This window comes from Pogona vitticeps, chromosome 1, assembly GCF_051106095.1.
Source record: "Pogona vitticeps strain Pit_001003342236 chromosome 1, PviZW2.1, whole genome shotgun sequence".
Lineage (NCBI taxonomy): Eukaryota > Metazoa > Chordata > Lepidosauria > Squamata > Agamidae > Pogona > Pogona vitticeps.
Genome location: NC_135783.1, coordinates 345,870,713 through 345,891,748, shown reverse-complemented (window position 1 = coordinate 345,891,748; position 21,036 = coordinate 345,870,713). Strand labels below are relative to the sequence as shown.

At 43.8% G+C, this 21,036-nt stretch overlaps 1 protein-coding gene and 1 long non-coding RNA gene across 14 annotated transcripts in view; one reads left to right on the top strand and one right to left on the bottom strand.

Annotated features, from left to right (window-relative positions):
* The window catches only part of PPP1R36 (protein phosphatase 1 regulatory subunit 36), a 41,234-nt gene that overhangs the window by 13,327 nt on the left and 6,871 nt on the right, over positions 1-21,036 (top strand). For 12 of the 13 annotated variants that reach the window (XM_072986769.2, XM_072986767.2, XM_078383619.1 and 9 more), the window contains 3 exons: positions 383-523; positions 17,951-17,993; positions 19,157-19,353. In XM_072986769.2, coding sequence (XP_072842870.2) covers positions 383-523; positions 17,951-17,993; positions 19,157-19,353 — 381 coding nt within the window. The remainder of the gene's footprint in view (positions 1-382; positions 524-17,950; positions 17,994-19,156; positions 19,354-21,036) is intronic. The other variant, XM_078383638.1, reaches the window with a different exon arrangement.
* LOC140703268 (uncharacterized) overlaps positions 343-21,036 on the bottom strand; it is a 37,514-nt gene continuing 16,820 nt past the window's right edge. The window contains exon 2 of the long non-coding RNA XR_013540748.1: positions 343-395. This is a non-coding gene — a long non-coding RNA (uncharacterized LOC140703268). The remainder of the gene's footprint in view (positions 396-21,036) is intronic.

The window sequence follows — 21,036 nt, the reverse complement described above, 5'->3', positions numbered from 1 at the left end:
AGAGGTGGCAAGGTTTAATTCTGGTAAATAAGGGTTGAATTGGTAGATGCCTTATGTGGCGAATGGTCCCAACTTCTGCCCTTTTGGTTTTGATCTTTGAGCTGGCCCTAATGGTGCTTTCAACAACATCAGCATGAACGTTTCCTTCCTTATTCTGTGGATGCTCCTTTCTTGTATGTAGGCCTCCTCCAGCCTGTTGCATTATCTGACTTGTTAATGATAGCCTTGTGCAGAATGTCGCTGCTGACATGATTTAAGGCTTCCTTGGTAACCTGAGGTGTGCCATACCTGCCTGACAGTTGTTTTTTTTTTTTTTTTGCTCTAACCTTTAAGTTATTCCGGTTTCTTTTTCCTGTTTTGTTTCCCTTTGCTTGTCCATCAGAAAGCCCAGTGCCCTGGAAAAGAAAGAGATAAAGCAGAATCAGATTAACCTGGCCGTGACCAAAAAGCACCTGGCTGAGGTGTACTGCATCCTTATCCTTGGACTAGGAATGTCGGAGCAGCACCACATGGCGTGTGGAAAGTAAGGCAATGGCCATCGCTCAAGAATGCATCCTTACAGTCACAATCAAAAGCCACTGTATAAGCTATTCCGTCTTTTCCTGCGTAATGAGTTTTTTTAAAAATTAAAAGATATGAAGAACAGTGGGAAAACATGGAAGGGTTACTAGAGGAAGATGTGGTTTAGCCTTTGGAAAAGGGGACAACAAAGCCCAGATTGTGTCAGCCAGCATGACTATGCTGTCTGTGGAATTGTGGGAATTGTAGTCCAAAATGTATGTACTTTCTTCCAGATCCATAATACTTAAGGGTACTGAAGAACTGGTCATGCTGATTGAGGGATTCTGGGAGCTGTATGCCAAGGGAGTAATTGTCTCAATCTCTGATGTATCATTGATAGAAAGAAAGGCAGTCAGATATTAATTTTTGGGTGGATAGCCAAATCCTATACTACCTGGAAACCTTGACTGACACTCAGATCTGATATTTTGTGTCTTGACTTGGAAGCAAGTTCCATCAAGTTCAGAGGTGCTTGCTTCTGAATAAGTATGCATAACTTGCCGATAAATAATCAGAAGGGGTCTGTGCAGGACAGCAGTCTTAAACAAAATCAGGGTGGGATAATACCTCTGATGTACTAAAATATCCTAAAAAGGCAAGCTTTCACATTCTTAGGACTCATCATCATGCTGGATATTGCAGAGACTGAGGTAAGAGGAGATAATAATATACTATTATTATAAGCTGCTCAGAGTGGTCGATTTGACCAGATGAGCGGGATATAAATCAAATAAATAAATATAAAATAATATAATCAGCTGCAAATCTATGGAATAACACCATCAGAGATGCGGAAAATGGCAATATTAGGAATAGCTTACATATTGCACTATTTCACTAATACTTAGGTTTTTGGTTAAAACTTTTATTTCGTAAATCATACCAGACTGTGCCTTGTTTTTTAATAATTATCATCATCATCATCTGGTTGGTTACATTTGGAAAAGTATATATAACTGGCAGGACTATTGTGAACCAGATCTGTATTTGTCTAGTGCAGAAAGTTCATTGTGGATTGCCTTATTGTTTAACTGGAAATGAACTGGTGCAAGGGCAGTCTGGATGTGCTATCAGTTTTGCAAAATATGGGAGATAATTGAGCATGGATGGGAGATGAGGTAGATTCTCTCTGTTAGCACATGCCAGAAGGGAGGATTGTGCTCTTTAAGGCTATAGATTGCCAGACTGAAAGCAAAGGTTGCACTAAAACACGGGAACAACTGATGGTCTGCTTAGCTGAGATCACTGGAGCTGAAGAAGCAGGGCACAGCCTTTGAAATGGGTGGGACTCGTTCCAGCGAGGCTTTAGTTGGCGATCACAGCAAGCTTGGCAGGATCACAGAGGAGTGTTTGTTAGTCCCTTCTGACCATGTTTTACTGCCCTCTGAATCATCACGGATTCCAAAGCCTTGCGGTTTCCGATGGTGAGCTGGGATACAGCAGTCTGTTTGCCAGCTCGCCATCCCATAATCCTCCCAGTAACTTTCTGTGCACTACTGAATCCTGACAGATGAGCAATGGCCTGTTCTGCAGGATTTTACCTCAGGCCCAGCTTCCTGGCCTGCTGTAGCAAGCAAGCATGATTCTAAGAGGGCCAGATTTGAGGGGTTAGGGTGAGAGAAATACGAGGTATAAGGCTAGGGTAAAAAACGTAAAGAAGAAAGCAAAACTGCCAACTGTGTCAGAAATGTAAAAGTACAGAGGGGACTACTGGGTTTTTCTGCTGGCTTAGATGTGGTGTCAGTTGCCCTTTCATTTGTTCCCCTTCTGTGAGTTTTTTTAATTGTGCAACAGTCCAGCTTGTTCATGGATCCATGTGAGGGTCCAAGTTAGAAGTACCCGTATTTTTCGCTCCATAAGACGCACCTTTCCATAAGACGCACCAATTTTTTAGGAGAAGAAAACAGGAAAATATAATCTGTTTTCTTCACTCCATAAGACACACAGACTTTCCACCCCCCTGTTTTGTGGGGGAAAGTGCGTCTTATGGTGCGAAAAATACGGTAATACCCTTAGTTCTGCCCACCTTCATCACTTTTATCTTCCCACATAAAATCTGTTGGGCAAAGACAGCATCGCTTTGCAACGCCATTTGATCAGTTGCACTCGGAGCTTCCCGTCTAGAAACAACCGCAGGCATTTGGGTGGGGTAGGTTTTCTGGATGACGAGGAAAAGCAGCAGAAAAAGTTTCATCCATTGCATTTCTGCCTATGAGATTGCAGTTGAAGGAACAGGAGTAGGCGAGTAAATGAAATGAAAATAAAGGGGGATGAATGAAGACGACTCAAGGGTGTGTGCAAATGAAGACCGTAGGTGGAACTAGACAGCACGCTTTAGATAGCCAAATAGGAAGTCCCAGTCTGGATTGCGCTAAACAGGGTCACTTAAGACTGCATAGAGGTGTGGTATGCCATTTGGGATGAATCTTTCATCTGCTTACAAGGATCGGGTGATACTGAGGCAGGAAAGCATGGTGCACTTCAAGGGACTTTGTTTTAGCTTTCCCCCCCCCTCTCTTTAAAGGGAAAGAAAAGCAAAACAAAAAAAAAATACTGCTCCATATTCCCTCTTGTGTCCCCTTCTGTGGTAGGCCGTGGGAAAGCTGCAATTTAAAAAAAGTCTTTGTAGTGGCATAGCACTGATTTGGCTTGCCACCCAATCAATTCAGCAGTGGATTGTACAGGATTTTTAAAAAACAACAAAAGCCTCTGCATCCTTTTCTGTCTCCCCCTCAGGGGGTTGGAAGCAGGAGGGAGGCTTCAAATTTTTTAATAAATGGCATATTTTCCACCTCCATGTCATGGCTTAAGTGAAATGGCAAGTAAGTACAGTGGTGCCCCGCATAGCGACGATAATCCGTTCCGGATAAATCGTTGCTATCTGGAAACATCGCTATACGGAAATTAAAACCCCATAGGAACGTATTAAACTCCGTTTAATGCGTTCCTATGGGGGATAAACTCACCGCTAAGCAGGAATCCTCCATAGGGCCGCCATTTTTCGCCGCCTTGGTAAGCGAGGAATTGGCGCGAAAACGCTGCGGGTGGCCATTTTCTTCATCCGGCGGCCATTTTGGAACCGCTAATCAGCTGTTTTTAGAACATCGTAATGCGAAAATCGGTAAGCGAAACGCTTACCGATCATCGCATTGCGATGTTTTGCCATTCAAAACATCACAATGTGATCGCAAAAAATGTGTTGCTATGCGGATTCATCGTTAAACAGTGCGCTCGTTAAGCGAGGCACCACTGTAGTCTGCTTTGGTTTGATACCATCAATCATACATGCTAGAACCAAACCAAAACAGAGCAATCCTACCGACAATGAAAAAAACCAGTAGCTCATGACAGGGACCCTAAAAGGTGGGTGTAGGCATGGATCAGGGTAGGACTGGTTCACGATTGTATGTATGTCATGTGATCACTGGAAAAAGGAGTGAATCTGTCTACCTACAGTATTCCCAAAGCAGACTAAACCACGAGACAAACTGCCATTTGATTGCACCCTTTGTTGGCCGCAGGTGTTTGTTTTCCTGCATGTTTGAGATTTTAGCTTTTCCCATGTTATCAGTGAGATTTCCAGAGAAGTAGCTGCGTTGTCTCATCGAAGGGTTTTCAGAAGTGAAATATTCAGAAGTGGTTTACCATTGCCTTCTATCTATCTGTCTCTGTCTGTCTGTCTGTCTGTCTGTCTGTCTGTCTGTCTGTCTGTCTGTCTGTCTGTCTGTCTGTCTGTCTATCTATCTATCTATCTATCTATCTATCTATCTATCTATCTATCTATCTATCTATCTATCTATCTATCTATCTATCTATCTATCTATTTATTTATTTAATTTACACCCCGCCTATCTGGCCCACCGGACCACTCTAGGCGGCTTCCAAATATAAAATCAAATAATAAAACTTAGACAAATACATAATAATCAAACAAGAACAGCAGTAAAAATAAAAAGGAAAAGTAAGAAAAAATCAAGAGTTGGCTGGAGGGAAGGCCTGAATAAACAGCCATGTTTTAAATTGGGTTTTAAAGGTGCCCAGCGTGGGGGCCGCGCGAATCGCCGGAGGGAGATTGTTCCAGAGGCGAGGAGCCACCGCCGAGAAGGCCCGGTTTCGTGTCTTCTCCTTCCGGGCCTCTCTCGGCGTCAGGCTCCTCAGCCTCAACTCCTGACTCGCGCGGGTGATCCGGGTAGACCTTGGTGGGAGGAGGCGTTGCGCCAAATATCGATTTGTTCTGCCGCACAGTACTTGAGCTTGAGTGTCTTAATCCTGAAGAGGGTGGGTGATTGGTTCCTCAGATTCGATCATTCTGCTTTGGGTGGTCCTGCTAGGAGCCCAGACTTATCATGAAATCTAGGCTCCCGATGCATTGCTCTTGGTTTCCCTGACACAATCAAACTCTGTCACCATGTTAAGGCATTAATCCAAGAGAGGCAGTCAAGAGAAGACAAGTCTCACTGGTAAAGACAACAATGCTAGGAAAAATTAGGTAATAATAATTGCATGCCGTCAAGTTGGCTTTGACTTATGGCAACCCTTTCCAGGTTTTTCTAGGTAGAGAATACACAGAATACACAACCCCAGATTGTGAGACAGATTGACTCTGTAAAGGAAGTCACAGTCCTGAGTTTGCAAGGCATGAACAGAGCTGTCTACTAAGGCTGTAACCTATGCCTCCAAAGAGGGTGTGTGTTTAGTCGTTTAGTCGTGTCCGACTCTTCGTGACCCCATGGACCAGAGCACGCCAGGCCCTCCTGTCTTCTACTGCCTCCCGGAGTTGTGTCAGGTTCATGTTGGTTGCTTCGCAGACACTGTCCAGCCATCTCATCCTCGGTCGTCCCCTTCTCCTCTTGCCATCACACTTTCCCAACATCAGGGTCTTTTCCAGGGAGTCTTTTCTTCTCATTAGATGGCCAAAGTACTGGAGCCTCAGCTTCAGGATCTGTCCTTCCAGTGAGCACTCAGGATTGATTTCCTTCAGAATGGATAGGTTTGTTCTCCTTGCAGTCCAGGGGATTCTCAAGAGCCTCCTCCAGCACCACAATTCAAAGGCATCAATTCTTCGGCGGTCTGCTTTCTTTATGGTCCAGCTCTCACTTCCATACATCACGACAGGAAAAACCATAGCTTTGACTATTCGGACTTTTGTTGGCAAGGTGATGTCTCTGCTTTTCAAGATGCTGTCCAGATTTGTCATCGCTTTCCTCCCAAGAAGAAGGCGCCTTTTAATTTCAGGGCTGCTGTCTCCATCTGCAGTGATCATGGAGCCCAGGAAGATAAAATTTGACACTGCCTCCATATCTTCCCCTTCTATTTCCCAGGAGGTGATGGGACCAGTGGCCATGATCTTAGTTTTTTTGATGTTGAGTTTCCGACCGTTTTTTGCACTCTCCTCTTTCACTCTCATTACAAGGTTCTTTAATTCCTACTCACTTTCTGCCATCAGAGTGGTATCATCTGCGTATCGGAGGTTGTTGATATTTCTTCCGGCAATCTTAATTCCGGCTTGGGTTTCTTCCAGTCCAGCCTTCCGCATGATGTATTCTGCATATAAGTTAAACAAGCTGGGGGACAATATACAGCCTTGCCGTACTCCTTTCCCAATTTTGAACCACTCAGTTGTTCCATGACCAGTTCTAACTGTTGCTTCCTGTCCCACATATAGGTTTCTCAGGAGACAGATAAAGTGGTCAGGCACTCCCATTTCTTTAAGAACTTGCCATAGTTTGCTGTGGTCCACACAGTCAAAGGCTTTCGCATAGTCAATGAAGCAGAAGTAGATATTTTTCTGGAACTCTCTGGCTTTCTCCATAATCCAGCGCAAGTTAGCAATTTGGTCTCGAGTTCCTCTGCCTCTTCGGAATCCAGCTTGTACTTCTGGGAGTTCTCGGTCCACATACTGCTGAAGCCTACCTTGTAGGATTTTGAGCATAACCTTGCTAGCGTGCGAAATGAGTGCAATTGTACGGTAGTTGGAGCATTCTTTGGCACTGCCTTTCTTTGGGATTGGGATGTAGACTGATCTTTTCCAATCCTCTGGCCACTGTTGAGTTTTCCAAACTTGCTGGCATATTGAATGTAGCACCTTAACAGCATCATCTTTCAAGATTTTAAATAGTTCAACTGGAATGCCATCACCTCCACTGGCCTTGTTGTTAGCCAGGCTTTCTAAGGCCCACTTGACTTCGCTCTCCAGGATGTCTGGCTCAAGGTCAGCAACTACATTGTCTGGGTTGTCCGGGATATCCACATCTTTCTGATATAATTCCTCTGTGTATTCTTGCCACCTCTTCTTGACGTCTTCTGCTTCTGTTAGGTCCCTCCCATTTTTGTCTTTTACCATGTTCATCTTTGCACAAAATGTTCCTCTAATATGTCCAATTTTCCTGAACAGATCTCTGGTCTTTCCTTTTCTGTTATCTTCCTCTATTTCTTTGCATTGTTCATTTAAGAAGGCCCTCTTGTCTCTCCTTGCTATTCTTTGGAAGTCTGCATTCAAGTTTCTGTAACTTTCCCTATCTCCCTTGCATTTTGCTTCCCTTCTCCTCTCTGCTATTTCTATGGCCTCGTTGGACAGCCACTTTGCTTTCTTGCATTTCCTTTTCGTTGGGATGGTTTTCGTTGCTGCCTCCTGAACAATGTTACGAGCCTCTATCCAAAGTTCTTCAGGCACTCTGTCCACCAAATCTAGTTCCTTAAATCTGTTCTTTACTTCCACTGTGTATTCATAAGGGATTTGGTTTAGATTATACCTGAGTGGCCCAGTGGTTTTTCCTAATCTCTTCAGTCTAAGCTTGAATTTTGCTATGAGAAGCTGATGATCAGAACCGCAGTCAGCTCCAGGTCTTGTTTTTGCTGACTGTATAGAGCTTCTCCATCTTTGGCTGCAGAGAATATAATCAATCTGATTTCGATATTGCCCATCTGGTGATTTCCATGTATAGAGTCGCCTCTTGTGTTGTTGGAAAAGAGTGTTTGTGATGACCAGCTTATTCTCTTGACAAAACTCTATTAGCCTTTGTCCTGCTTCGTTCTGAACTCCAAGGCCAAACTTCCCTGTTGTTCCTTTTATCTCTTGGCTCCCTACTTTAGCATTCCAGTCCCCTAGAATGAGAAGAACATCTTTCTTTGGTGTCAGTTCTAGAAGGTGTTGTAAATCTTCATAGAATTGTTCAATTTCAGTCTCCTCAGCAATGCTGGTTGGTGCATAAACTTGGATTATTGTGATGTTGAATGGTCTGCCTTGGATTCGTATTGACATCATTCTATCATTTTTGAGATTGTATCCCATTACAGCTTTTCCCACTCTTTTGTTGACTATGAGGGCTACTCCATTCCTTCTACGGGATTCTTGTCCACAATAGTAGATATGATAATCATCTGAGCTGAATTCGCCCATTCCTGTCCATTTTAGTTCACTGATGCCCAGGATGTCGATGTTTATTCTTGCCATCTCCTGTTTGACCACCTCCAGCTTCCCAAGGTTCATAGATCTTACATTCCAGGTTCCTATGCAGTATTTTTCTTTGCAGCATTGGATTTTCCTTTCACTTCCAGGCACGTCCACAGCTGAGCGTCCTTTCGGCTTTGGCCCAACCACTTCATTAGCTCTGGAGCTACTTGTACTTGTCCTCCGCTCTTCCTCAGTAGCATGTTGGACGCCTTCCGACCTGAGGGGCCCATCTTCCAGCGTCATATCTTTTAGCCTTTTGTTTCTGATCATGGGGCGTTCTTGGCAAAGATACTGGAGTGGCTTGCCATTTCCTACTCCAGGTGGATTGCGTTTAGTCGGAACTCTCCACTATGTCCTGTCCGTCTTGGGTGTCCCTGCACGGCATAGCCCATAGTTTCTCTGAGTTACTCAAGCCCCTTCGCCACGACAAGGCAGCAATCCATGAATACAACAAATCCGCTTTACGACGATGTTTTTGCGATCGCAATTGCGATTGCAAAACGATGGTCTAAATGGGGTAATTTTTTTAGCCCATTGGAACACATTGAACGGTTTTCAATGGGTTTTTTAATTTCGCTTTACGACATTTTCACTTAACAGCGATTTTCCTGGAATGGATTATCGTTGTTAAGCGAGGCACCACTGTAGATAAAGGGATAAAACACTTTGGCTCTTTTGCAACTGACTGGCATCCTTTTATTGTTTATACGAATAGAAAGGATAATAAGGGACTCCCTGATGTATACAGAAATTATTGGTCATTGTAATATATTTGGAAGAGATTTATAATTTTCCCTGAAAAGACTTAAAAGAACTTTGATATAACTTTGCCAAAGGAATGGGAATGGGAGGGTGGGTGGGAAGAAGGGTGTAAAATATAAGAATGTATATGTCAATATATATACATTAATAATAATTAAATAAAAAATAAATAAATACATGTTTGTCTACTGAGATTGCTCTCCATGCCTCTAAAGCAGTGGTTCCCAAATTTGGGTCCCAGATGTTCTTGGACTGCCACTCCCAGAAATCCTGGCTCGCCCAGCTGATAGTGAAGGCTTTTAGACCAAGAACATCTGAGGACCCAAGGTTGAGAACCACTGCTTTAAAGAAATGGGCTACAGCCGGTCTATATAAGTGTATGCCAAATAAGATCTATTCCTCTTCTGCATGACTATGTTATTTTATCTGTTGTTGGTGTTTTCTTTGGCTTGTCAGCTGACAGGGAAACGGGCAAGCTATCTGTCCCACATGTTGAAAGTAAGGTAAAGTGGAACACTCAGAAACGCTTCTGCTGTATTCCTGGAGTAGGTTAACTAGAGATGAAGGGGTACATAGCTGCAAAACAGCTTGCGGTTGTCAAATTTTCCTCCCCTACATGACTTACTAAAGAGACAGGACCCCTGTCCTCTCCTTTTATCTCCGACTTCTAAAGATTTCTCTAAAAAGCAACAAGACCCAGATGACAGTGCTTGCTGTGCTTTCACGTTAAGGTATAAAATTGAAGTCCCCCAAAAGGAAAGCTCGTGGTGGTAAGCCGAGGATCCATAAGTAATAGGAAGAAGGGCTGTCCTCTTCTTCTTCCTCCCACTTTCTGTGCCATGCTTCCTTCCGCGAACAGCACAGTGAACAGATCTGCAGGCATCATTGCAAAGTGCTGTCATGTTGTTCATTAAATCATTTCTGCTTCAAAATACCTTTCTGTTGCAATAATATTAAACAGTCAATGCTCTCACTTGTCAAAAATCTAAGAAAAAAGGAGTGCATCCTGGCCAACGGAACGCTAACCGTTTTGGTTCAAAAAAGAGGAATTTTTCCATGCTCTGGTTTAGAGCTGGGGTGAGAAAAGGAACATGTCTCATAATGCGTAAGGTTCCTTGCACTACAGAGGTATGATGTTGTTGGGCTTAAAAGACCTCTGTGACTTTGGAGAGCTGCAGACACTGCTGGGCTGTTGCAATGCCAGCTGCACAAAGCACTAGAAGGCACCCCGCTTCTCCCCCAGATTCCTCAACAGAGGAGGGACACCCATAACTACATGGTGGTCACAGCCCAGCCTGGGCCAGGGCAAACCTTTTTCTCATCAGCAAAATCAGTGCAGTCCTGGGTGGCGTCCCGCTGTTATCTGTGGGTGTTGCACAGCTGCAAGCGCTATAGTGTCGCGTCAGCTGTCCTTGTAGCTGGCACGCAGGGAGTAATTTTCCTTTTCTTGTTGATTAGGCAGGGAGAACCCACACCAACGCAGCGGGTGAGACTGGATTGAGTGCAGGCTGCAAAACCAGGCTCAAACTGCTGTGCAAGTGAAAGCTGAGAGGAGCAAAGCGCTAAGGGAACAAACCGGAATGCCTAGTTCTAAAGGGTGAATCACAAAGCACACACCCGACGCATCCACATATTATGCAGCCATGCACCAACGGATCCACATAGAGCACACATCCACACCCATCCACCTACCACGGCTTCCCCACCCCCAATGCACAGTTACACACCCAGACTGCTCTGCTGCAGATTAAAAAATAAATAAAAAAATACAACGTGGCATCTCTTGGGTTCGTTGCCCTAAGAGAAACTCATTAGCTTTATCCATTGCTGTATTTCCCACCTAAGAGAAAAGCCAAGATGCTGATTTATTTCTGCCAGTTTAACAGCCTGCCGAGGCACAGATGCAAACACAGGGCGATCCTTCTGTGATAAAAGGGGTGTTTATGGCTTTTCTGCATCCTCTCCCTGGGGCAAAAAAAAGTAAAAAGCTGGGGTTTCTCAAAAGACAAAGTGAGAGCAAAGAATAACTTGAGAGCTGGTTTGGGAAGAGATTAATTAATTAAAACAGAGGTGATTGATGTATTTCATCAGCCGCCTTTGCATCTAGTTTTAAACAGCATGCTAAACAGCATTTGTTACCTTTGATTTACATGCAGCATATGTGTGTTATCACCCCCAATGCCGGAAGGAGTATTCATTGTGTTGTAAGAGCAAAAGATGATAGTCTCTTCTAAGCCATCTGTTGCATTTGTAATATCTTATATTTGAAGAATAACTTTTTTAAAAAATACCAGGGGATAACTGCCTTATTGTTGCAGTAAAAGGAAGGAGGAGTCTCATTCCACCATAAAGACTAAGGAGTTTTAGTTGCCATAAGCACTCATGGACTGCAGCCCACCCCATCAGATGGGGAGGGTCTTCATATAGCTGATGAAATGGGGTGGGCCAGAACCAAAAAAAGTTCCTTCTTTAAAATGCAACATAATTCTTTCTTACCTTTAAAAAAAGATGGTATGTAATCAATTATCCCACTATTAAAGATCCCTTCTCTTCTGCTCATTCTCTCCCACTCCTGTTCTCTTTCTTTCTACAAGGAGGAATGAGATCCTTCTTCCGAAAGTTCTGATTGCTTGAGGGCTTTGGAAATGATGTCAAGGAGGACAGCCCATGTGTCACAAAAGGGAGACTACTAGATCTTTTGTATCCCAAGAAGAACAACATTAAACAGCAAAGGACCTATCAAGACACATTAATAAATGCAAAATGAATATACTTTATTACCTATTGATTAGAATTCTAAAAAAATGGGGTTTCATGCATTCAGCACATTTACACTACATATATGCTTACCAAAGAGAGAAGAATTCTTTATTTGCATTGTCCAAGTTCGAAAGTAGTTAGTTCCAAAAGCCTTTTGGTCTCAGCAGACAAATTATGGTTGTCTGGACCCTTTTTAAATATTCTTTTTAGGCAGGTTGCTACCTGGGCATGCACAGTAGATGTTTCTTTGTTTCTAGCTGGGCATGTGCACTAGATGTTTCTTTGTTTCCCCCTAGATATATGGTCCTTATCACTTATTATGTGGCCACTTAAAAAGTGCACAGTTCAGTAGTTGAATTTCTTACTATGAGGACTTATAGCTAGAAATACAAAGTCCCATCGTTCCTCTGGATTTGTTGTTCTCCATCTTTGTGTCCTTCTCATTCTAGGGGACTGGAATGCTAAAGTAGGGAGCCAAGAGATAAAAGGAACAACAGGGAAGTTTGGCCTTGGAGTTCAGAACGAAGCAGGACAAAGGCTAATAGAGTTTTGTCAAGAGAATAAGCTGGTCATCACAAACACTCTTTTCCAACAACACAAGAGGCGACTCTATACATGGAAATCCCCAGATGGGCAATATCGAAATCAGATTGATTATATTCTCTGCAGCCAAAGATGGAGAAGCTCTATACAGTCAGCAAAAACAAGACCTGGAGCTGACTGCGGTTCTGATCATCAGCTTCTCATAGCAAAATTCAAGCTTAGACTGAAGAGATTAGGAAAAACCACTGGGCCACTCAGGTATAATCTAAACCAAATCCCTTATGAATACACAGTGGAAGTAAAGAACAGATTTAAGGAACTAGATTTGGTGGACAGAGTGCCTGAAGAACTTTGGATAGAGGCTCGTAACATTGTCCAGGAGGCAGCAACGAAAACCATTCCAAAGAAAAGGAAATGCAAGAAAGCAAAGTGGCTGTCCAACGAGGCCTTAGAAATAGCAGAGAGGAGAAGGGAAGCAAAATGCAAGGGAGATAGGGAAAGTTACAGAAACTTGAATTCAGACTTCCAAAGAATAGCAAGGAGAGACAAGAGGGCCTTCTTAAATGAACAATGCAAAGAAATAGAGGAAGATAACAGAAAAGGAAAGACCAGAGATCTGTTCAGGAAAATTGGACATATTAGAGGAACATTTTGCGCAAAGATGAACATGATAAAAGACAAAAATGGGAGGGACCTAACAGAAGCAGAAGACGTCAAGAAGAGGTGGCAAGAATACACAGAGGAATTATATCAGAAAGATTTGGATATCCCGGACAACCCAGACAATGTAGTTGCTGACCTTGAGCCAGACATCCTGGAGAGCGAAGTCAAGTGGGCCTTAGAAAGCCTGGCTAACAACAAGGCCAGTGGAGGTGATGGCATTCCAGTTGAACTATTTAAAATCTTGAAAGATGATGCGGTTAAGGTGCTACATTCAATATGCCAGCAAGTTTGGAAAACTCAACAGTGGCCAGAGGACTGGAAAAGATCAGTCTACATCCCAATCCCAAAGAAAGGCAGTGCCAAAGAATGCTCCAACTACCGTACAATTGCACTCATTTCGCACGCTAGCAAGGTTATGGTCAAAATCCTACAAGGTAGGCTTCAGCAGTATGTGGACCGAGAACTCCCAGAAGTACAAGCTGGATTCCGAAGAGGCAGAGGAACTCGAGACCAAATTGCTAACTTGCGCTGGATTATGGAGAAAGCCAGAGAGTTCCAGAAAAATATCTACTTCTGCTTCATTGACTATGCGAAAGCCTTTGACTGTGTGGACCACAGCAAACTATGGCAAGTTCTTAAAGAAATGGGAGTGCCTGACCACTTTATCTGTCTCCTGAGAAACCTATATGTGGGACAGGAAGCAACAGTTAGAACTGGTCATGGAACAACTGAGTGGTTCAAAATTGGGAAAGGAGTACGGCAAGGCTGTATATTGTCCCCCAGCTTATTTAACTTATATGCAGAATACATCATGCGGAAGGCTGGACTGGAAGAAACCCAAGCCGGAATTAAGATTGCCGGAAGAAATATCAACAACCTCCGATATGCAGATGATACCACTCTGATGGCAGAAAGTGAGGAGGAATTAAAGAACCTTGTAATGAGAGTGAAAGAGGAGAGTGCAAAAAACGGTCTGAAACTCAACATCAAAAAAACTAAGATCATGGCCACTGGTCCCATCACCTCCTGGGAAATAGAAGGGGAAGATATGGAGGCAGTGTCAAATTTTATCTTCCTGGGCTCCATGATCACTGCAGATGGAGACAGCAGCCCTGAAATTAAAAGGCGCCTTCTTCTTGGGAGGAAAGCGATGACAAATCTGGACAGCATCTTGAAAAGCAGAGACATCACCTTGCCAACAAAAGTCCGAATAGTCAAAGCTATGGTTTTTCCTGTAGTGATGTATGGAAGTGAGAGCTGGACCATAAAGAAAGCAGACCGCCGAAGAATTGATGCCTTTGAATTGTGGTGCTGGAGGAGGCTCTTGAGAGTCCCCTGGACTGCAAGGAGAACAAACCTATCAATTCTAAAGGAAATCAACCCTGAGTGCTCACTGGAAGGACAGATCCTGAAGCTGAGGCTCCAATACTTTGGCCATCTCATGAGAAGAGAAGACTCCCTGGAAAAGACCCTGATGTTGGGAAAGTGTAAAGGCAAGAGGAGAAGGGGACGACCGAGGATGAGATGGCTGGACAGTGTCTGCGAAGCAACCAACATGAACCTGACACAACTCCGGGAGGCAGTAGAAGACAGGAGGGCCTGGCGTGCTCTGGTCCATGGGGTCACGAAGAGTCGGACACGACTAAACGACTAAACACACACACATCTTTGTGTCCTAACTCTCTCTCTGGTTCTTCACCTGATCTAGGCCAAACATACACACATCTTACACATGGGCCCAGACGTTGCCCACTCTACATCGTGTCAAGATGCATTTCTGGTCATCACCACGTCCCTGCCTCCAGCGTGACTCCCTCTTCCCCTTTTCTCCCTCCTCTAGGAGGGAACCTGCTCAGGACAGAGTGAGGAAGGAGCCTGCCTGCCACCTTTACTACTCACATTTTGGTGGAGGGTGGTGGTGGAGTGAGGACTTGTAGGAAGAGAACTTTGCAGCCATAGAATTGTAGAATAAGGCCCTCAGTGATGTCTCTTCAATGTGAAAACATCAGTGCAGATAAGTTTAACTCCCCATTTGAACTAGGAAGAAGTTTCCATTCTAACATATGGGTGGATGGGGGTGTGGTTCTTGGAGTTTGGAAGGAATTTCGACCATACAACCTTAAATATACAGATCCCAGTCTGATTTCAGAACCTAAGCAGGACTGTGGATGGAGATCGCTGAGAACACCTGAAACCCCCTGGAGAGTCATTATGGTCCATGTTGACAGTACAGTACTGGGATGGAGGAACCAGTGGTCGGGTCCAGTGTGTTCATTCAAGCAGGCAGTCCACATGCCTGGTTGAATATGTGAAACCCTACTTACTCTTTACAGTCTCTGCGACTCACAGGAATGTCAGATGTAACTTATTCTTTGTTTGCTCAGAGCACCGCAGACCTTTCTATTGCTGAGCCATGTCTCTTGGCAGGACCCTTCCTTCCCACCCCAGCTCCGCAGGTGTCCAGGCAAAGTTCCCGCTGTCCCTTTAGTTATTTGCATGGATTCATGCAGGTTGTTGAGGATTTTTCTCTGTGGATTGTGACACTCCGTCCCCCCAAATGTGGAGCTTTCTCTGGGTGATCATCTCATCATTCTCTCGCTGTTCCTTTTTTCTTTTCCTGCTTGCTGCCAGTTTCGTGATTTATTTTTCTTTGCTCCTATTGTACGTTTGGCCTGTGAGCTTGTGGCTTCTAAAGCCCCAATTAAAAAGTATTGTCAGCTGCAAGGGAAGGAAGGCTCTCTCGCTCTGTTAGAACAAAGGCTGTGCATTCAGACAGGCCGTCCCATGGCTGCCTGGGTCCGAGGAAGGGAGCCAGTGTGTTTTCTTACGCAAAGTAGGATATGTTAAAAATATATTTTTCAAATATTTTTTTGTCCAGGGTTAGACATGTGAGCATTAGATACAGATTGATTCCCCTTTAACAACATTTGTTTCTGTAGTGAAGTGTTTTTAATTCACAATTAAGAGTGTATTAATTGTAGTAAAAAGATGGGATTTATCTCCCCTACCCTACAAATTTTGATGCAGAATTCTACTATACATTGGTTAGTATCTGGCCAGTATGGTAGTTGTTCCAGATCTTTTAAACTGGAAAAAAAACCTGTGATATTATGGAAGGACCTTCAGATTAATATATATTTCAGATAAATAATTGGTTGTTAGACATGTTATTTCTTTATTTTCTTTTTTCTTTTCTTTTTTCTCTTTTCTCTTTTCTTTCTTTCTTTCTTTCTTGGATGTTTGTGCTTCAGACACTGAGAAAGGAAGTGGGCGTCACCAGGTTTCAGGAAAACTGCATAACACTTCACAATGCCAGTTTCCTCTGGGGCATTTTTATATAGAAAGGAAAGCTGCATGTTGTTTGCGTCTCATAGATGCATATACAAAACTCAGCAATTGAACTAAATTAATTTCAAGGGCAATCTAGGTCACGAATAAGCCCTCAGTTGGTGACTGGGAAGGCAGTGAAATGGGGGGTGGGGGATTTAGGATTGCAACTGACCAGAAAAATTAACCTGACTTTAGTCCAGTGCCATTAACAGCTGTTTGATCCATGAATGAAGCATCTTGTGACAATCTGGAGTTTAGAACTGTTACTTTTTTGGGAGTGCTGTTTCCAGAATTCCACTTCCATGGCGTTGCCCTGGAATAACCTTGCCTATGCAAATCTCACCCATTTTGTGCACCCATTGGGGATTACTCTAGAACAGGCTCAGGTTTGTATGCCAGAGGTCAGAAAAGTTCCCTTTTTTAAAATGGCAATTCCTAAAACCCTTGCAGTATCACGCCAGTCATGTTGGCAGGGGTCAAACTATGGGGGATGTAGTGTGCAATGAAAGGAGTTTTTTCCCCTAGTCTGTGAAAAAGCATGACTGCAAAAGTCAGAGTGTCTCCAGATAGATATACAAAAGAGACCTGCTCCAGGTTTTCCATATGCAAGGCACAGCTTTCTTTCTCCTGCATGCGACATTGTTGTTAGATGTTCTCAAGCTTTTTCTGACTTAAAGTGACCCTAATAGGAGTTTTGAGGCTTGTGAGATGTTCAAGGTGTGATTTGCCTTACAATATCCTAGTGATTGTCCATGGCTGAGCAGGAATTTGAACCCAGGACTCTCAAGTCTGTCCAGCACTCTGTTTACTACACTATGTTGGCACTCAAACGTACTTGACAGATATATGTATTTTCCAGCAACTTAGACATTGAAACGGTTTGCAGACTTTCCCTCTCTTCCATATTTTGGGAAGATCACTTTTTTTCTTTTTAAATTCCATAGGCACATTTGTTCATTCAAAATATACATCCATTTCTTTATCTTTTTTAAAAAATAAAAAACTCAACTGCTTTTTTAAACAACTGAAAGTTGTTGTGGGTGCAGTGGCAAGATGTGATTTTATGACATTAGTAGGTCTAGTCTAGGTAAAGGGTAAAGGTTCCCTTTGACATTTAGTCCAGTCGTGTCCGACTCCAGGGCGTGGTGCTCATCCCTATCTCCAAGCCGTAGAGCCAGCGTTTGTCCGTAGACAGTTTCCATGGTCACATGGCTAGCGTGACTAGACACAGAACACCATTACCTTCCCACCGTGGTGGTACCTATTTATCTACTCCCATTTTTACATGCTTTCGAATGGCTAGGTTGGCTGGGACAAGTGATGGGGGCTCACTCCATTGTGTGGATTCGATCTTACGATGGCTGATCTTCTGACCTTGCAGCACAGAGGCTTCTGCGGTTTAACCCACAGCGCTACCACGTCACCAGGTCTAGTCTACGAAGACAGTAAACAGGGAGGTTCAGCACCCTATTTCCAGACAATGGACTCAGGAATAGGTTGGCAGTTGCAACTCCCACCTGCTCTAATTGGTATCACCAGATGTTAACGATGATAGTTGCATTGCAACAACATCTGGATGCCCACAAGATGCCCATTCTTCCTGTAGATACTGTATACCAATGGTTTGTGTGTTTCATGGCTATGCTAGAGGGCAAGTGCATAATGTGAGACTTCCCTGACCGTGGGGGGGGGGGAGCAGGGGAAGCTGTGTTAGTCCATTGCAGCAAAAAACAACAAAGAGATTGACTGCATTTTGTTAGTTTTTAAGGTGCCATAAAACTCGCTGCTGTTAATAAAGGAGAGAACCCCGTCTTTCACATAAATCGGATCTACTCTCTGCTGTTATCAATACCTGTCTTTCCTTCTTTCTCATTTTAGGAGGAAAATATCAACATCACAGAAAGACAGAGACTTCTTTGAGGTAAGAGGGTGCCTGGAAAGGTCACAGGGGCACAGATTGATACAAATATCAGAACAGCTCTGCTGGATCAGACTGGAAGCCTATGGCGCCCAACCTTCTGCTCATGCCGTGGCCAAGCAGAACTGCCTGCGGGAAGCTCATCAGCAGGACATGAATGGAATGGCTCCCTTCATCTCATGTTCTCCAACAACTGATACTAGAGACACTGGGGAGGGGGAGGGAATCTGGCCGTGGTTTGGAGGAACTTTCTGCTGCACACAAGCATGCACACACTTTATCTCTGCAATGACCAGCCTGATGAAGGGTCCTGCAAAGTTAATCTGCATGCATATGTACAAACGAACATTAGAGCTTCAACAAGTTATGTTTCTGGAGTATGGCTGAAATCCTATTGCTTAGTGTAAAAGGTTCCCCTTGACATTTAGCCCAGTCGTGTCCGACTCTAGGGGGTGGTGCTCATCCCTGTTTCCAAGCTGTAGAGCCAGTGTTTGTCCTTAGACAAGTTTCGTGGTCACAGGGACAGCACAACTAGACATGGAACGCCATGACCTTCTCGCTGAGGTGGTACCTATTTATCTATTCCCATTTTTACATGCTTTCGAACTGCTAGGTTGGCAGGAGCTGGGACAAGCGACGGGAGCTCACTCTGTCGCGTGGATTCAGTCTTACGACTGCTGGTCTTCTAACCTTGCAGCACGGAGGCTCCTGCGGTTTAACCCGCAACGCCACTGCTTAGTGTAGTAAATTACAATTAGAGTAGGCCCGTTCGAATCAATGGAGTTGACTCACCAAATCACCACTGATTCAGTGGGCCTACTCTAGTGTGAGATACTATAGTAAGCTGGAACACACACATGTGGGACTGCACAGTATGTTTTTGGGTTCATGGACATATTTGAGATTGCAAAGGCCTCTCTTCCTCAAAACACTTTGCATTATTGGTTGTGGAAGGGTTTCCTGTTGCCGTTGTGGATTACGTTGGCTTTCCTGTTGCATGTGAAACAGTCTTAGGTGCCAGTTCTCATCCCTGTGGCTCTTTCTTTCCTTTTACCAATCCAAGGCACTCATGTACGGTTGTTGTTGTTTTTGTTTGTGAAGGGTCCTTTCAGGAGACAACAGCAATAATAGCAACAAAACCACTGATGCCCCCTTTTTGCATTTAGTGCTTGTACAGATTTGCTGCTTATGTGGCTTTCGTGACATTCAGACAGAAGAACCTCAAGGAAATCCAGCAAGAAGTTGGGAGATTACTCCGCTCCAACATATTCAACCCAGCTCTGAGAGAGAAAACCAAACCAGAGGAGCTTTTAAAAATTGCTGTCGGGAAGGAAGTGAAGAAAACCACTTTCACCTACCGCAAGTATGACTTGATTTGCTGGACCCACATTTGGACCCACCTTGTGTATTCCAGCTGGTGGACTCACTGAATTATAAAATTGGAGGGACACCAAGAATCATCTACTCTGACTCTGCCAAAGCAAGAGAAGCCTGTGTGATGGGAAGAGGAATAAGGAGACCTTAGCTCGGTTGAAAAATATCATATTTTTACATGTATAAGACGTTACTTTTTCCTAAACTCATTACACTAAAAATTGAGGGGCGTTTTATACATGGAAGTAAGCTGAGAACAAGGAGAGAACAAAATAGCCTGTACCTTGCCTCTGTAAACTGGCTTCTTTCAATCACAAGGCTTAGCTTCCTACAGTCAAGAGACTTAGCTTCCTCCAGTCATGGGCCTTATGGAACTGACATTATCTGATGTTGAACAAACCAATTGGGAGACACCTTGTTGGAGGTGGAGCCTGTAGATTCAGCAGGGACTCCTAATGTCCGAGTGTTCTGAGTCCAGAGGATGAATACTCAAAGCTATGTTTTCTTAATTTTGGGGTTAGAAAAGTGGAGAAGGGCGTCTTATAAACAGAAAAATACTGTAATATCTCAGAATACTATTGTGACATTTACCCCGTGGCCCTGGCTTGTTTCACCAAACACAGAGCTCACGAAGGTATCCGAACATGCCCTTTAACATGCTGCCACCAGTTGATCTCTTTATCAGCATATATTTCCTATGAAAGACTGAGGTCCATTCAGTACTGAACTTTGAAAAAGAAACAGCTTTATTGATTACAGGTTGTTTCAGGAATAGTTCTTAAGCACCTTCCTAAAGTTAGACAAAGCTTCTGTATTTTACTTTAACCTCTTCTATCTTAATACAGGTGACACTCTGACTAATCACTATTTAAACACTCTCTCTGCTTCAAACTCTGAACTCCCTCTTTCTTCTCTGTCTCTGACTGAACTGACTAGACTCTGACTCACCCCTTCCTTCTAGTTTCTCTGGCTCTGCCTCCCAACAGCTCTCATTGGTACATGCCAATAATCTTCTACTTGAGCCAAAGCAGGGTGATCGCTACAACCATTTTGTACACATAAATCATACATGCATGGGTACAATTCTCTGTTGTTGTAGTCTAGAAAAGGTAGCACGAGTTGAACATAATTTATACAGTGGTGCCCCGTATAGCGAGGTTAATCCGTTCCGGATTAACCTTCGCTATACGAAAACATCGCTGTGCGGGTAAGGAAAGCCTATTGGAACGCATTAAACTTAGTTTAATGCGTTCCAATAAGCGTCGAAACTTACCCCTCCAGCGATGTTTTCGCGTCCGGCGGCCATTTTGGAGCCGCTGATCGGCGGCTCCAAAATGGCCGCCGGACGCCCCAATCGTCGCAAAGCGAGTGCGGCGATTGGGGTTGATCCATATAGCGATCCCCAAAAAGGGATCACTATACGGATTCTTCGTTAAACGGTGCGCTTGTTAAGCGAGGCACCACTGTACTCTTATTATAAGATCGATTTCACCAGTTTCACCAGTAAAGTCACACTGTCCATAGCCCTATTACCTGGGCTGAAGTTGGAAGTTGAATATAAAGAGCAGTCAGGAACCAGGCTTTGTTCCTTGCTTTACAAATATACAGTCTGGCAGGTGAAAATGATGGAACAGGTGTCATTTCTGCTTCCCCACTCCCATTTTAAACTGTC